Raw genomic sequence first — 18,142 nt, forward strand, 5'->3', positions numbered from 1 at the left:
AGGAGAATTGCTTGAACCCGGGAGGCGGAGGCTGCAGTGAGCCGAGACCGCGCCACTGCACTCCAGCCTGGCACCTGGCGACACAGCAAAGCTCTGTCTCAAACAAACCAAAAAAATGGTTAAAATAAAGCTAATGCCACATTCCAGGTAAAGGGAAGCAACAAATACATTAATCTAACAACAGTAAGTTTAACCTAAATTTTTCAAGAAGGTTAATATTTCATTTTTTTTTTTTAGTGGAAAATTAGGGATTATTTGGCAATGCTGCTTTATACCAGTAGTCAACAATGATAAAGTCAAGTGCAAGAACAACCTAAGAATAACAACCAGTGAGGCATATAAAACTGTTTTTAGGGCACTATCCGAAAAATTCACGGATTTTCATAGCAGATACATCCGTATGTTGTTTGCTTACGTGAGCCAAGAGGTCATTAAAATATTATCACAACACATAAAGACTTCGCACTGGAAGCTATTGTCCTAAACTCACCCTCTGCTAGAAATGAGTCATGCTATTCACAATTCTTTCAACAAAGGTATCATCCATCTTTTCTTTTTTTTTTTTCTTTTTGAGACAAAGTCTCACTCTGTTGCCCAGGCTGGTGTGCAGTGGTGCAATCTCAACTCACTGCAACCTCCACCTTCTGGGTTCAAGCAATTCTCCTGCCTCAGCCTCTCGAGTAGCTGGGACTACAGATGTGTGTCCCCACACCCAGCTAATTTTTTGTATTTTTAGTAGAGATAGGGTTTCACTGTGTTAGCCAGGATGGTCTCTACCTCCTGACCTCATGATCCACCCGCCTCAGCCTCCCAAAGTGCTGGGATTTCAGGCGTGAGCCACCACACCCAGCCATTTTTAATTTCTTTCAGCAATGTTTTGCACTTCTCATTGTTTAAGACTTTCACTTCTTTGGTTAATTCCTGAGAATTTCATTCTTTTTGATGCTATTACCAGTAGAATACTTTTGTAATTTCCTTTTTAGGTTGTTCATTGTTAGGGTATAGAAATAAAACTGAATTTTGTGTGTTAACTTTGTAGCCTGCTACTTTGCTAAATTCATTTATTAGTTCTGACAGTTTTTTGTGGAATCTTTAGGGTTTTCTACACATAAAATCATATCACCTGCAAACAGAGATATTATTACTTCTTTCTTTCCAATTTGGATGCATTTTATTTCTTAATCTTCCTTGATTTCTCTGGCTAGAAATTCAAGTACCAGGTTAAATAAAAGTGTTGAAAGGAGGCAACCTCTCCTTGGTTCCCAATCTTACAGGAAAAGCTTTCAATCTTTCGAGTATGATGTTAGTTGTGGGCTTTTCATATATGGCTTTTATTATGCCAGCAGTTTCCTTCTATTCCTAGTTTGCTGAGATGTTTTAATATGAACAGCTCCATAGAAATGTACTTTGTACCTTAAGAAAAATGAAACAATAACCCAGAACTTTTAATTCAGGAGCAAAATGAATTGAAAGCAGGCTGGGCACAGTGGCTCATGCCTGTAATCCCAGCATGTTGGGAGGCCAAGGTGGGAGGATTGCTTATGCCCAGGAGTTCAAGACCAGCCTGGGAAACATGGTGAGACCCAGTCTCTACCAGACACTTAAAATCAGTCAGGCATGATGGCACGTGCCTATAGTCCCAGCTATTTAAGAGGCTGAGTTGAGAGGATCTCCTGAGCCCAGGAGGCTGAGGCTACAGTGACCTATGACCATGCCACTGCACTCTAGCCTAGGTGACAGAGCAAGACCTTGTCTCAAAAAAAGAAAAATAACGCAGCAAGATATTAGTCTTCCCACAATGAAAAATCCTTCTTTAGTTGCAATCAAGTGCTGTTGAATACTATATAAAGCAGCTCTGATTGTAATACATAAAAAGTTATACCTGGCTCATTAGCTTGCTTTTCGAGGTTCCAAAATTTTGTCTTTCTAAACTTTTTTCTTTTTACATACTTCCTTACAGATCTTAAAATCTTACACAGACACACACATATTATGCATGATATGGTCCTATTTCATTTCAAGTCTTATAAAATTTAATACTACTTAGCTAACAAGGTGTAAACTAGAAAACTATGACAATGACCAAAAAGCAAATGACCTAATAACAGCTTAAGTTTTATGTGGTCCAGACAAAATATCCTACTAAGTTTGCAAATCATTTATTCAACTCCCTAAAATGTAAGATAAATACAACACAATCCAAGGTACTTCCTTACCCTTACTTACAAATATTTATATTCTCTACCTACATAGTAGTAGGGGAAATACTGTAATCACAGAATGATTTAGGTCTCTATTTCAATCTGATAATCAAGGAGACAGGACAAAATAAACTTTATAAGGCAAGTAGCACACATTAAGTAGTAGAAAAAATGATTTGCACAATTAAGTTCAAAGGAAGGTGTACTCAATGTGAATTAGGATGGTAAGAAAAGTTCTAAAAAGGTCAGTCTTGGATAATGGTTTCAATGGCAAAGACAGGTGTCAACAAGTAAGCAAAGAAGGTAGACTGCCATCAAGAAGCTCTTCCAGTGGCTAGCTCAGTGATCTTTAAATCTCTGTTAAAAGGACACACCCTACCCACAAAGGTCTTCTCTGACCTTCAGTTCTAAGTGGGAGAAGTGCTTCAAGTATATTAATAGATTATGATCATCTATAATTACCTTACTGGATGATCTGTGCACTTACATTTGTCTTCACATTTGAAGACTGGCTCCTTGGGAAGAGGAGTTAGGTCTGTCTTATTCGCTGCTACACCCCAGCCCCTAACTACCCAGGCCCTGGCAGACAGTCAATAGGTATCTGCTGAGTGACTGAAAGCCAGCAATCACAGTAGAAGACAGAGCAGGATCTAATTGGAAAACATTAGGGAAAAGGGAAAACAGGCCAGGTGCTGTGGCTGACACCTGTAATCCCAGCACTTTGGGAAGCCAAGGTGGGCAGATCACTTGAGGTCAGGAGTTCGAGATCATGATCAACATGGCAAAACCCCGTCTCTAGTAAAAAATACAAAAATTAGCCACATGTGGTGGCCCATGCTTGTAACTCCAGTTACTCAGGAGGCTGAGGCAGGAGAATCACTTGAACCCAGGAGGCGGAGGTTGCAGTAAGCCGAGATCGCACCACTGCACCCCAGCCTGAGCAACAGAACAAGACTCCATCTCAAAATAAAAAGGGTTGGTGGGGAGAGAGAGAACAGGAACACAGACCAAACCAGTCTTTCCGTAAGTTCAACAATAAAGATAAATAAAACCAGAATTCAAAAGAAAAGTAGGCCCAAGGAAGATGTTGATATTGACCCTCAGATTGAAGGGAAAAAAATGAGTTGGTATTTGAGCTGGTCCATGAAAAAGAGAATTACTACGTAGATATACGAAGAAGACAAGAAGCTTTTCAGAAGAGAAGAAAACAGTTGAACCAAAGCTGAAGGATCAGAAGTAAGCATGGCAAGTGTCGGGGGCAATGTGGCCTGTCTGAAACAAAAGATGTGCTCTAGGGTCAAGTGAGAAAGCAAGCCTGGTAAGGAGGGGTAGTGTAAGACTGCAGAAGGCCTTGAACAGAAATTTGGCTTAAGTTCCATACCCAATGTATTCTGATATTTTTGTTATCATTTCAGAGGAGAAACTTTATGCAGTAACAAGGAGGTTATTCAAAGGAAGATGTGGCAAGATCCATTGAAATTTTAGTATAAAAATTTGGTAGGACATTTCTGTCATGAAAAACTTTACTCCTTTCCTTCTCCTAATAGTATATACAATGTAATGTGAAAACCTTCTAGTTGACAATAATGAATCCTGACACCTGACTTTTTCTAACCTACAAGCAATAGGAGCTGTAGGATGACCACACACATCACTCTGATCATGAATGGCATGCAAGTCTGACGGAAACAATGTCTATTCTTCATGGCTCATTTGAAGGGAAAAGCAACAGAAGAAACAAATACTATAAAAGGGAAAATCACTATGCAGTCATTTAACAAAGAACTGGAGAGTAAAAGACCTTTTATACTCTATCTCCACTTTAGCAAAAGACAAACACTTGCATAGAAAATTAGCATGGGCCAGGTGCAGTGGCTCACACAGCACTTTGGGAGGCTGAGGCAGGAGGATGACTTATCCCAGGAGTTTGAGACTAGCCTGGGCAACACAGAGAGACATGTATATATTGGGTATATACATGTGTATGTATATATGTGTGCATATGTAGATATACATACAATATATATGTGTATATATATAAAGACATACCTATATAAATGCATATATATGTGTATATATATATAAAATACATACATGTATATACATATATAAAACACATACATACACATAAATATATAAAACATATATGTATATATGTGGTTTTTAACTAGCCAGGCATGTGGTGGCATGCACCTGTGGTGGCATGCACCTGTGGTGGCATGCACCTATGGTCCTGGCTCCTCAAGAGGCTGAGGTGGGAGGATTAATTGAGCCCAGGAGGTCAAGGCTACAGTGTGCTGTGATCATGCCACTGCAATACAGCCTGGGTGACACAAGACTCTGTCTCAAAAAAAAAAAAAAAAAGTAAATACAAGTTTTTCATCCTCAGCTCCAAAAGAAAACAGTAAAATGATTTTTCTATGATGAATTATAAGATTTTGTTTTGAACTTTGTATGCTCTTATGCCTCTATTTTTCCCTGACAACCAAGTACTGCCTTATTACCATATTTTCAGAGATTACAAAGTATATTTTAAAGTTATCTATTTAAGTGTTTATTATGTCCTCTAGCATTTTAACTTGTTTAAATATACAAATTTAACTATTTTGCAAGAAAAACCAAAATGAATACAGAATGAAACATTTGCTAAATATTTCACAATTATGATTCACATCAGCATTTTTATCTATTTCGCTAAATTACAATGAGCTTTGTCAGAATGTATGTTTTGCAAATAGTCACATCTGATCTATTTTTCCTGTTTTCAATAGAGGGGACAGTGATTCGGCTTCTAAATGGCCTGAAAGTTAAGCTGAAGAATAAAAGCAACATGGTTATTTTTAGAGCTCTACAGGCATAAAAATACAGCACTAAACTGTGACCTACAGCTATGCACAGCAAAGCATCACATCATGCGACAGTCTTCACTTTAGCTAGAAGCGCATCTGTGGTGCTTCAGACGACCACTCTTCATTTCATTACCAAAGACATGTCGGAATGCATTTAGGACCAGCATCCATAGCTGCTGGCATTTTTTCAAATAGACTGAGCTACATTCAAAAGGCAGACCATTATATAACTTGTGAAGATTAAATAGTAAGTTATTTTTGTCATTTCTTCTAGCTTACTTCCAAGGTAAATTAATGAGCATTCTCTCCAAATGAAGACATCACAACCTCATTTCTAACACAGAAAGTTTTTTATTTCAAATACAATTTCAGTGGGTAAATAAGGCGGCACATTCCTCCAACAAAGGACACATCCAGGAAAGCAAGATATGTCCGAGTGAACCACAGCTTCACCACCAATTTCAGTCAACTCTGGCAACATTGCATCAGCCCATCAACTTAACAGGTAAGCTTTAAACCTTTTCTGTACAAAACATAAATCAAAAGTATCTGTAGCACTTGCCCCAATATTAATATTTTAAGTCTTCTAGGAACTTTCAAGAGCAAGTGTTACTGTTATTTTCAGATATCTTTCAGTCTATAGATTATCTCTGACTTTGTGTATCTAATTTCTGCTTAGCTACATAAAAGCATTTTCAAAGCGTGGTTTCTGTCACTGACCCAGTTAAAAATTAAGACGTTAATCCATGTTCTAATCTTATTTTGACCTGCATATCTCACCAGTGAAAAAAAATCATGCATTTTTCAGGCAAATTTATTGTAAAGAAACAATAACATCAGAACCATAACATTTTGTGCAAATAAATAAGTGAAAATATTTCCACAGGCTAAAAATGCCACTTTTTGGCTGGATGAAGTGGCCCAAAAACGATTCCTACAAACCTACACACTATCCTGGCTCAGACGTAGTGACAAAGACTCTGTTTCGGGAATTAAAATGGCACCTAAAGGAGCGAGAGAGATTAATACAAGAAATCGAAAATGAACAAAGAGTGAAAAAAGCAGGTGTGGATTACAACTGGCTCAGAAACTACCAGAATCCCCAAACAACTATCCCAGTGACTGAACAAAGACAACTTCAAGTTCTTTGCTCACAAGTTCAACCTTGCCAAACTGGAACTATTCTCAGCAGGTAAAAATACTATGTTCTCTTATGATACTTGCTACTGCTAAGTCTAAGTTCCTCATACATTTTGACTGGAAATTGTATTCTATCATGTAAATTCTTTAACTGTGTAGATATCTGGTGAGGAATTGTTTTAAATTACCTTCAAAATTTCTTCACTAGAAGCATAATTTTATTTTTTATTTTTATTTTTTCATCCTCCTACCACCAGTATAGAAGCATAATTTTAAAACAATATGCATATTACTCATAAAGTAGGTAACTAGTATACAAGTACATTATTCAAGCTGTATTTTGGAGATAAAGAGATATAACAAAAAAGGTTCTAAACTGAATATTCATTACCACATTCCTCTAGATTTCGAGAAGTTTTGGCTGAAAATGATGTATTGCCATGGGAAATAGTCTACATCTTCAAGCAAGTTCTGAAAGATTTCCTAAGCAGTTCTGACAGAGGGAGTGAGCAAGAGGATCTGGAGGACTCAGGGAGCATGGGCAGCCTTGCTCCTTCTGCGATCCCAGGTGAAAGCTCCAAGAGGGCAGACAAAGATGAAATACCCACAATTTCCAGTTACGTAGACAAAAACACAAAAGACAGGTTCCCAGTGTTCTCACACAGAATATGGAACCTACCATATTATCACCCATCTAGTTAAGTTACTTATAACTAGAGGAGTTTTTATGACCACCTTAGAATCAGAACTCTTAAAATTAAGAAAAAGTAGTGTGACTTTAAGTTTCCTTTTGTTACAAGGTCAGTATCCTGTGGATGTATCCTATGTTTTAAATTGCATTCTTTTTTCAACCACTCTAAACATGCTATGTTTTCATTGAATAGTATGCTTTTAACTAAAATGTTTCCTAAATATTTTGAAAAAATGTTTCAAGTATTTTCTTATACCTCAAACCCTCCTCACAGGAACTAAAACAACTTTATTTAGTATGAAGTTTGACAAATTCTGTACAAAACTTAGATATTTACCTTGACTTTTATTCCAAAAGGAAGCTATGTATAGAATTAAATAAATGATTAATGTGAATCTTATCTTTACAATATAACAAAAATGAGAAGTCAACATCCCATTTTGTGATCGTCATTCTCAGCAGGGGATGGGGAGAAGGGCAGTGAGGGAGAAAATAACATGTAGTTTAAAAATAAAACAGGGCTTTAACCCAACACTCAGCTTTGTTTTTTTGTTCAAGAAGGAGTCTCGCTCTGTTTCCCAGGCTGGAGTGCAGTGGCCCGATCTCAGCTCACTGCAACCTCTGACTCCCAGGTTCAAGCAATTCTCCTGCCTTAGCCTCCTGAATAGCTGAGATTACAGGCACGTGCACCACACCCAGCTAATTTTTGTATTTTTAGTAGAGACGAGGCTTTGCCATGTTGGTCAGGCTAGTCTCAGCTTTGTTTTAATCACAGTGCTTTTAAGCTCAACACTAAGGGAAAGTATAATAAAACTCAGCTCTATATTATATCAATAAAAATAAATAGACTGATTTAGCAACATGAGTGGCTGCTACTCTCAAAAACATTCACTGTTGGTGAGTAATTTAAACTTATACTCAGGTAAAACAGCAAAATATATAAAATCTGCCTTTTATTAACTTTATTAAAAGTAGGAAACTGTATATTAGTCAGATTTATTCTTTTGATAAAGTGTTAGAATTCATTATTAAAGTAGGTCCGGCCAGGCATGGTGGCTCATGCCACTTTGGGAGGCCAAGGTGGGGGAGGATCACAAGGTCAGGAAATAGAGACCATCCTGGCCAACACGATGAAACTCCATCTCTACTGTAAAATACAAAAATTAGCTGGGCATGGTGGTGGTCGCCTGTAATCCTATCTACAGAGAGGCTGAGGCAGGTGAATCACTTGAACCCGGGAGGCAGAGGTTGCAGTGACCCGAGATCGTGCCACTGCACTCCAGCCTGAATGACGAAGCCAGACTTCATCTCCAAAAAAAAAAAAAAAGCAAGTCCAAAGAACCTAATTATAATTTTATATTTGAAGATTTAATGGTTTTCGGCCGGGCGCGGTGGCTCAAGCCTGTAATCCCAGCACTGTGGCAGGCCGAGGCGGGTGGATCATGAGGTCAAGAGATCGAGACCATCCTGGTCAACATGGTGAAACCCCGTCTCTACTAAAAATACAAAAAATTAGCTGGGCATGGTGGCATGTGCCTGTAATCCCAGCGACTCAGGAGGCTCGGGCAGGAGAATTGCCTGAACCCGGGAGGCGGAGGTTGCAGTGAGACGAGATCGCGCCATTGCACTCCAGCCTGGGTAACAAGAGCGAAACTCCATCTCAAAAAAAAAAAAAAAAAAATTTTTTTTAACTCGCAAGCCATGGTAGCACGCACCTATGGTCCAAGATACTCAGGAGACTGAGGTGGGAGGATCACTTGAGCCCAGGAGGTCACAGCTGCAGTGAAACATGATTGCACCACTGTACTTCATCTGGGGCAACAGAGCAAGACTCTGTCTCAAAATGCTAATAATTATCCCCAGTCACTACCTTGCTTCCATTTTCACATAGTAAATAGGTAAAATCACTCTGCCACACTTATCTACTCACAGACCAAATGCCCTGCCTTCCCTCTAGTAAAAAAAAAATATTATTATTATTGTGACCTCCTAGGTCATTCATTCAAACAAATATCTGACTTCCTACTATGTCAGGTACTGCACTAAGAGATCGAGATTCTATGATAATCTATACCATTAATAAGTGGGAAAAACAACATACAAAATCATTCCCATGAAAGTATTAAAGATATGCATGTGCAGGAGACTAAACAAGCTGTTGTTTATTAAAGTGGCCCTCACTCACCCGGTGTTCCTCTAACCACTTCTCAGTCTCCTTTTCTCACTGCATCTCATCCACCTGTGAACACTCAAGCATCCCAGATGGGCCCTTCTGTCTACATCCACTCACTAGGACCCACCCTAGAGTCTAAGGAACTCATCAGTCTCAAAGCATTCAACTTCCTAACGTCTAGCTCTGCCAGGCTTCCTTCCTCAACTCCAGACTGCCTACATGTACTGTTGTCTAACAGGTATTTCAAAGTTAACATGTTCAAAATCAATCCCGGTATTCCCCCACAAACTAATTCCTCCTGCAGTCTCGCCTTCCTTACCTGAGGGCAACACCTGTCACTTGCTAGGCCAGAAACCTTGGTGTCACCTGTGATTGCTTCCCCACTCACATTGTACACCTCCTCCAGCTACAGAATCCTTGCTTCTAGGCTTAAGAACATATCCTAAATACCACACCCCACATCCTCCAACCCTCAGCTACCTGCCTGGTCTTGAGATAGGGGCTAAAACAGAAACCTAAGCACCACCATCTTATGGAGATGACACCTGGGCCCTGGGCAGAGGTGTAGTTCTCAGAACTGTTACTGTACTGCAATTCTCAGAAGTGTTATTTTTCTACGGGTAAAAAATTCCCACTGCTACCCCTCTCCCTTGCAACAAACCGCTGACTTTAGCTTCTGTACAGACAGCTTGCCTCGCACACCCCTGTGCCCCTCTGAACAAGGATATGGTTTTGCAGCTTAAATGCCTTGCTCCCCCTGAGCTAGAGGCCATGGGTTGGAGAGACATCAGTCCTCTGTGGCTGCCAGCAATAAAGACCCTGAAATTTGGCATACTTTTGTCTTGGTGTTGATTTTCTGTGCTCGCTCCGGTGAAACAGTCTAAGCCACCATCCTATCTCTTGCTTAAATGATGTGATTGTCATAGCTCTCCAAAGAAACAGAATCAACAAAATGTGGAGAAAGAAATTTATTTTAAAGAATTAGCTCACACAGCTGTAGAGACAGAAGTCTAAAATCTCCAGGATAGGCCAGCAGACTAGAGATCCAGGGAAGAACTGCAGTCCAAGTCCAAAGGCAGTCTGATGGCAGAATTTCTTCTTGCTCAGGGAAGGTCAGTCTTTGCTGTATTCGGTCTTCAACTGACTGGACGAGGCCCTCCTACCTCATGGAGCATAATCTGCTTTATCCAAAGTCCACAGATTTCAATGTTAATCTCATTTAAAAAACACCTTCACAGAAACATCCAGAGTAGTATTTGACCAATTATCTGGTCACTATCGCCCAGTCAAGTTGACACACAAAGTTAACCATCACAGAGGACATCAAGAGAGTCTTCTCCTGTCCTTGCCCCTGCTTCCATCCACTCATCACAGCTGTGATGCTATTAAAGCCAGAAGTCATATCATGTCACAGCTCTGCTCAGAACCCCAGAGCCGCCTCCGGTGGCTCCCTCAGATGAAGCAGCAAGGTACTGACTGTGATGCAGGACATAATTTTTGATCTCCTGTTAGCTCTCTGACCACATCTATTCTCTCCCTTTCAATTACTCCACTCCAGCTGCACACAGTCCATACAGGGTACATGTGCCAGCACTTTATAATCAATGGGAAAATTACTTAATAAACTAAATATGTTAAACAAACCAAAAGCTCTTTGGCCAAAGCAGTAGCCCATTCCTATAATCCCAGCATTTTGGGAGGACTGCTTGAGCACAGGAGTTTGACACCAGCCTGGGCAACACAGTGAGACACCATCTTTACAAAAAATAAATTTTATTTTATTTAGCCAGGCATGGTGGCAAATGCCTGTAGTTCCAGCTACGTGGGAAGCTGGGTAGGAAAATAGCTTGAACAGGCTGCAGCAGTTCAAGGCTGCAGCAAGCTACACACAGCAGCACTGTACTCCAGCCTGGGTGAGAGAGCAAGAAAAAAGTGGATTTTGTGGGTGAACAGAGCATAGGAATTCTTGGAGAGTTATAGAGTCATGCACTTACATCTATGTGAGGCCTGAAAAACAAAAGGCAACAAGACAAAAAGAAAAAAGCAATATGCCTTGGAGTCCAACACCTCCATTCTACAATATAACAGGTATGTGGACTAGGGCATAGCAAACTTCTTAACTGCTCTGATCTTAACTTTCCCTGTCTGTCAGAAGGACCAAGGTGGCTCGTTTCATTTGTCACCTGACAAAATGCCCAATACAACAGGCATTCAAATTCAGTAAGAGACAACAAGAGCAAAAACCAAGAATTAGGGATCTGGGCCAGGTATGATGGCTCACACTTGTAATCCCAGCACTTTGGGAGGCCAAGGCAGGCAAATTGCTTGAGCTCAGGAGTTTGATTCTCCTTAGAAGTGAGGTAAAAAAAATAATGAAAGAGGAGTTTGAGACAAGTCTAGGCAACATGGCAAAACCTGGTCTCTATATTTTTTTTTAATAATTTTTTTCTTCCTTTTTTATTTTTTTGGAAGATGGAATCTCACTCTGTTGCCCAGGTTGGAGTGCAGTGGTGTGATCTTGGCTCACTGCAACCTCCACCTCCCAGGCTCAAGCAATTCCCCTCCCTCAGCCTCCTGAGTAGCTGGGATTACAGGCATACACCACCATGCCCGGCTAATTCTGTATTTTTAGTAGAGATGGGGTTTCTCCATGTTGGTCAGGCTGGTCCCAAACTCCTGACCTCGGGTGATCCGCCTACCTTCGCCTCCCAAGTGCTGGGATTACAGGCATAAGCCACCTCACCCAGCCTTTTATAATATTTTTAAAAACAACAATAGTAAAATAAAATAGAATAGGAAACTGGAAGAAAGTAACCACCAGACACTGGAAATCTGAAAGCTTCCTATGGTGAAGGCTTCCCAGAGACAACATTTTAATAAGGTGTTGAACAATCAAAGACACAAAAGTGAGACATAAGCAAGACCCTCATGAGCCAGGAGTTAATGTGAGCTGTAGAGACAGGAAAGTCCAAGGCAGAAAGCACAAAGAAACAGGCAGAAAAGCTAGGAGTGATGCAAGACTCCCAGCCATGGGCTGCAATCCACAGGAAAGCTGGCGCTACACCCTGGAGAATGCTTATTATGGTATAATGTAGCCACTGAGATTTTCTTTTTCATATGCCAAGGTGAAGACATGAGAATATAAGGATAACAGAAAGAATAAACAGCATCAAAAAGTAAAATACAATACCGTGTGGAAAAGGAGACATGGGGAAATCCATAAAATCACTGGAAACAAAATTTATAAACCGTTCCCTACAGTCATTCAGGCAACACTTTCATCAGAGAGAAAGATTCATGCTGGGACCCACAGGTGCCCACATCGTTTCAGGCGATTCTTGTCTGAACTACCTATGATACAGTCTGGCATTTTCTATTTCTTTTTTTAATGCTGGTAGGCACTATTGATTAAGCTTTTTTTTCTTTTTTCCTTTGAAAAACAAAAAATTGTCCACATTCTGCTGATTTAATCATTAAGCTGATTTAATAACACTCTCCCAGAGCAAACTGCAGTGACTTGGTGTACACTAATCTTACCACTGAGTGACTATCTCTAACAAATACATTTTACTGTGCAATACCCTATGCTTATGAGAGTCGTCCCTCTCCTATGTCAAATGTTGTCTCACTGATGCCAAAGCCTCACTCAACACTCTTCTTTTCTGGAAAAACATCATTCAACAAGTATCCAAGTATCCACTATGTGCCAGGAGATGTGCCAGGTTCATGGGTTGCCTCACCCCAATACAAACCCAGCTCTGCCACCAGATTTGTACCCTAATGCAGTGCTGCCACAAAAGATCACACAAACATAGCAGTTTCAAACAATACAAATGTATTATAAGTCCAGGTGAACTCAACTGGGTCCCCTGCTTAAGGTCTCTTAAGGCTAAATCAAGGTGTTGGCAGAGTTGCATTCCCCACTGGCAGTTCATTGTGTTGCTGACCAAAACCAGGCCCTTGCAATTGTAGGATCAGCCCCTTGCAAACTCAATCCCTTGAAACTGTAGGACTGAGGTACCCATTTCCTTAATGGCGTCAGGTGGGATCCGGTCTTTGCTCCTAGCTACCCACATTCCATTCTCATGCTTTCCATGTGGCCCCTACGAGCAAGACATTTCAAATCTCTCTTGTTTCAAATGTATCTGACTCCAGCCTGAAAAAGTTCTCTGCTTTTAAGGGTTCATGTGAGCAGACTGGGCCCACTCAATCTAGCTAATCTTCCTATCCTATGATCTGTAACCTCAATTACATTGTGAAATCTCTTTCACCATATAACATTACTTAGTCCCAGCTTCCAGTGAACATCTTCAGGGGAGTCATTCTGCCTGTCACCACCATCTGCTACAAGAAGTTGGGCAAGTCACTTTACCACCAACACCTATTTCTTCAACTACAAAAATCATGAAATAATCAGTTGATAATAAAGCCATCAACCTCAAAGGGTTGTTGCGCATATTCAATAATATAGCTATAGTTAGTTGAGTGCCTGCTACATGCTGGAAACTCTCTGGCATTGAATAGATATGCACCTTGAGCCCAGGAAGCTACTTCCAGAAGAATGTCATCAAAGCTAGCACTATTCATAGACTAACCATTGCCTGTCAGTGGTTAAGTACAGAAGTTAAAATGTTTACAGCAATTTCAAAAAGCAATTTTATATATGTTGAATCTAATAATTTTTTTTTTTTTTTGAGACAGGATCTCTCTCTGTCACCCAGTCTGAAGTGCAATGGCACGATCTCAGCTTACTACAACCTCTGACTTAGGGACTCAAGCAATTCTCCCACCTCAGCCTCCTGAGTAGCTAGGACTGCAAGCACACCACCATGCCCAGCAAATTTTTATTTTTATTTTTTATAAAGACAGGGTTTCACCATGTTTGCCTGGCTGGTCTTAAATTCCTGACCTCAAACAGTCTGCCCATCTCAGACTCCCAAAGTGCTGGGATTACAGGCGTCAGCCACTACGCTCAGCCTGAATCTAGTAACTTTTTAAATGGGATTAGTATTTTGTCTTTTTTCATTTCATTGCTCTGAAAATTCATTTTTATTGATTGTATAAAAGTCTCAGTCCAGCCAGGTGTGGTGGCTCACGCCTATAATCCCAGTACTTTAGGAGGCCAAGGCGGGTAGATCAACTGAGGTCAGGAGTTCGAGACCAACCTGCCCAACAAGGCAGAAACCCGTCTCTACTAAAAATACAAAAAATCAGCCAGGCATGGTGTAGGGTGCCTATAATCCCAGCTACTCGGGAGGCTGAGGCAGGAGAATCACTTGAACTCTACAAAGGCTTGAAACAACCCATGAAAGCTTGACCCAGAGTCTGGGCCTATCCATCAAATCAGACAAAACAAACAAACAAGAGTAACTAAAAAACAACCAAAATCACCTTCTCTACTGCAAAGGGTGTAGGACTTGGGGATGAGCCAGAGTGGAGATACTCCAAGCTGGAAGCACTTCCCCCAGGGCCTTCTTTAAAGAGGGAGGGAGCAGGTGTCTTTCCTCGAAAAACAGAGGATATCCTCTTGCCTTTTTATTTCCACCAAAATCAAGTGAACAGAATAACTCACGGCAGCCACTTAAAGAAAAGTGAGAGGAGGGGGGCAGTTCGTGAAACTGAACAAAGATCCAGTATTTGCACTCCTTGGTATTTGCCCAATGAGTTGAAAACTAATGTCCACACAAAAACCTTGCCAAAACTTGGAAGCAGGCCGGGAACGGTGGCTCACGCCTGTAAACCCAGCACTTTTGGAAGGCCAAGGCGGGCAGATCACCTGAGGTCAGGAGTTGGAGACCAGCCTGGCCAACATGGTGAAACCCCGTCTCTATTAAAAATTTAAAAAATTAGCCAGGTGTGGTGGCGCGTCCCTGTAGTCTCACTCCTCGGGAGGCTGAGGCAGGAGAATCGCTTGAACCTGGGAGGCGAAGGTTGCAGTGAGCTGCTATCACGCCACTGCACTCCAGCCTGGGTGACAAAGTGAGATTCCATGGGCGGGGGGGTAACTTGGAAGCAACCAAGCTCTAATTCAGTAGATGAATGGATAAACTGTGGTACATCCGGACAGTGGAATACTAATCAGTACTAAAAGGAAAGAAGCTATGGAATCATGGAAAGGCATGGAGGAACCTCAAATGCGTAACTGTCAGAAGCCCAACAAAATGGCTACACATACTGTGTGATTCGAACTAGATGAATCTGGATATGGAATGAATATGGAAACACAAAATGGTGGAGACAGCAGAAGCATCAGTGGTTTTCCACGTGGTGCAGAGACAGGGAGGCATGAGCACGTGCGGCCGAGAGGATCGCAGGCCGTGAGCTCCTCTGCGTGCCTGACGTGAGGCGTTTGCGCAAACCCGCAGAACACACACAAGCACCGGCGTGAGCCCTCCTGTAACGACGGCCTCCGCTGCGCACACCGTCGCCACACCGTCGCAGACGCTCGCAGGGGAAACTGCGGGAGGGAAGGGGCCTATGGGACCTCTGCCCTCCGCTCCACTCTTCTGGAAACCTAAGAGTGCCTCAAAAACTAGTCTCAATTTCAACATTAAGAACTAAAAGAAAAACAAAAAACAAACACAAAAACTCCAGCTGAGCTTCCTTGCCGGCACCGCTCCCAGCCGCGGCTCGGGTGGTGCAGTGACCGCTCGCCAGCGGACGCCAGGGGACCCTGGAGCCCCGCGAGAGGGCCCGGGCTCGCGAGAACGGGCTGCGTGGCCCGAGCCCTCGTCGCCGGGCCTCGCCCGGCCGCCCTCGAGCCGCCTCCGCCCCGCCCGCGTCCTACCTTCCGAACGCCGAGGCAGGCCGGGCCGGAGCTGGGGCCAGGGCCGGAGCCTGGGCCGGGGGACCCGCGCCAGGGGCCACGACCTGGCGCTGCGCCTCCTCCCTGGCCGCCTCGGCCGGGAAGGCGGGCGGCGCGCCCAGCAGCTCCACATTGGTCACGGTCTTGCCGATGGTGAACCAGTCGTTGATCTGCTCGAGGGTGAGCTTGCGCAGCATCTTCGACGCCCGGACGCCGGCGCTCCTCAACCGCCGGGGCTCCGCAGCGGGAGCAGGCGACGGCCGGAACGCGCCCTGGAGGCCCCGCCCCCTCATGAGGCCTCCCAATCAGAACGCGCCGCGCGCCGGTGGAGGCGGGCTCCGGCCCGGCGCGTGCCGCCCGCGCTGCCTCGGCCTCGTGCCGCCGGCCCCGCCCCGCCGCGCGAGGCCTGCCGGGAGCCGCCGCCCTGGGCGAGTTCGGGGTGTGCCTTTTTAGCACGGCAGGGGAGGCTTGAGCCCCGCGGCTGGCCCGGGAGTGGCCCCTGCGTGTACAAAAAAATGGCCTCTGGGCATTCCCTGGCCTCCCCCTTTGGAGGCTGCTACCTCGTAGGTTTGTGCGCTTCGTGCGGACCGGGGCCCTACAGGCGTTTCTCGGGCACCTCAGTGTCGGGAGTTGGAAGGCAAACGGAGAAGGGCTTTCCGTTCGCGGGGCGGAGGCACCGGGGCGGCCTTGCACCTGGTGGGGGCGAGAGGGGCAAGAAGAAGGTCGGGAAGGTCTTGGAGAAAATGGCGCCGGGTGGGCGGACCCCTGCAGGATAACCGGGAGTGACCCAGGATGACAGGGGCGGCCGGGCGGCCCTGATGGCTGAGGGGACGGTCCGGGAGAATTCTGGGGAGCTGCGCCGTAACTGAACTCATCTTCCTGCCTAAACCCGCGTCTCGGGGGTCGGTGTCAGACACACAGCTGGACACACGCAGGTGCGGACAGGACGCCCAGGCGAGCACATGGACAGAAGATGCAGGCTGAGATGGCCCCTGCCGAGCGCTAGAAGAGTGAGGGTGGAGAACGGAGCCCTGGCAAACTCCCCGAAAGAAGGAGCAGACGGAAGAAATCCAGCAAAGGATCGCAGGAAGGCAGCCACGTGTGCAGGGGAAGGGAGGGTCAGAAGAGAGACGTGGTCGCCTGCCCGGGGTATATCCCAGGCAGGGTCTGTCTGGCCCGTGTGGGCTCCGGGAAGAGCCGTGTGAACAAATACAGAGGCAAGATCTAGAGCATGGCACTAATCAGCAGTGTGAAGCCTGAGCAGTGAAGAACTAGAAAATGCCCCGTGTAGTGGCAAGTAAGAGGCCGGTTTGAGAACAGTGTAGACAGCAGTCGGCCAGGTAGGTTGAGATATTGGTGTCTCAAAGAATGAACCCATAATCATACCAAGCCGGGAGTTCTGGACCTCATATTAGGACTTTGCCAAATACGACAGCTTCCAAAAAGTGCCTCAACACACTTTGCCAGGGAGAAATAACTTGTTTTTCCTTTTTTTTTTTTTTTAACCAGTACTTTTATTCCATTCACTGAATTATTGACATAAGATTGCTAATATTTTACTAACTATAGCTCATTTAACATTATAAAAAGTAACAGTAAACAAATTTATGGCTACAACATTTCTTGTAGTACTTATATATATGACATATAGTAGCTCTTTTTTTTTTCTTTCTTTTGAGGCAAGGTCTCACTCCTGTCGTCCAGCTGGAGTTCAGTGCTGCATTTGGGGCTCAGGTCATCCTCCCACCACAACTTCCCGCATAGCTAGGGCTACAGGCTCACACCACCACCACACCCAGCTAATTTTTTATATTTTTAGTAGAGACAGGTGTTTTGCTATGTTGCCCAGGCTGTTCTCAAACTCCTGGCCTCAAGCAATCTGTCTTCTTTGGCATCTCAAAGTGCTGAGACTACAGGTGTGAACCACCATGCCCAGCCTTGTTTTCCAAAAAATAAGAAAAAGTAATGATAAAGTAATTGACACTCATGGTATGTCATCCAGCACTGACTGGAAAATGGTGTAACTTCACACTGTATGTTAAGGCTAGGACATAATTCAAAACTTTACAAGATATATTGAAACCACTTGAAGCAACTCCAGAACTCACTACCACGTGTTTTTCTAGTATGTTGCTGTTCCCGTGTGCTATCATCCATTGTTGATGTCACAATGAATACGATTTTAAGTGGAAGGTGATTTTCAGAAACTTTGGGGGGGTGCATTTTCTATATTATTTGATCTTTTGGGGCTACTAGCTGATCCTCCTGTGTTTGTTTTTTTTT

General features: G+C 43.4%; 2 protein-coding genes across 2 annotated transcripts in view; one reads left to right on the forward strand and one right to left on the reverse strand.

The window, feature by feature from the left end:
- The window catches only part of TDRD9 (tudor domain containing 9), a 140,134-nt gene that overhangs the window by 119,475 nt on the left and 2,517 nt on the right, over positions 1–18,142 (reverse strand). The window lies entirely within an intron of this gene.
- On the forward strand, positions 5,052–7,314 carry RD3L (retinal degeneration 3 like). Its single transcript, XM_032267564.1, has 3 exons — positions 5,052–5,555; positions 5,937–6,242; positions 6,595–7,314. The coding sequence occupies exons 2-3, from the start codon at positions 5,944–5,946 to the stop codon at positions 6,890–6,892; spliced, it is 597 nt and encodes a 198-aa protein (XP_032123455.1). The 5' UTR covers positions 5,052–5,555; positions 5,937–5,943; the 3' UTR covers positions 6,893–7,314.

Source organism: Sapajus apella, unplaced genomic scaffold (assembly GCF_009761245.1).
Source record: "Sapajus apella isolate SASKATOON/1434 unplaced genomic scaffold, GSC_monkey_1.0 scaffold170, whole genome shotgun sequence".
Classification (NCBI taxonomy): domain Eukaryota; kingdom Metazoa; phylum Chordata; class Mammalia; order Primates; family Cebidae; genus Sapajus; species Sapajus apella.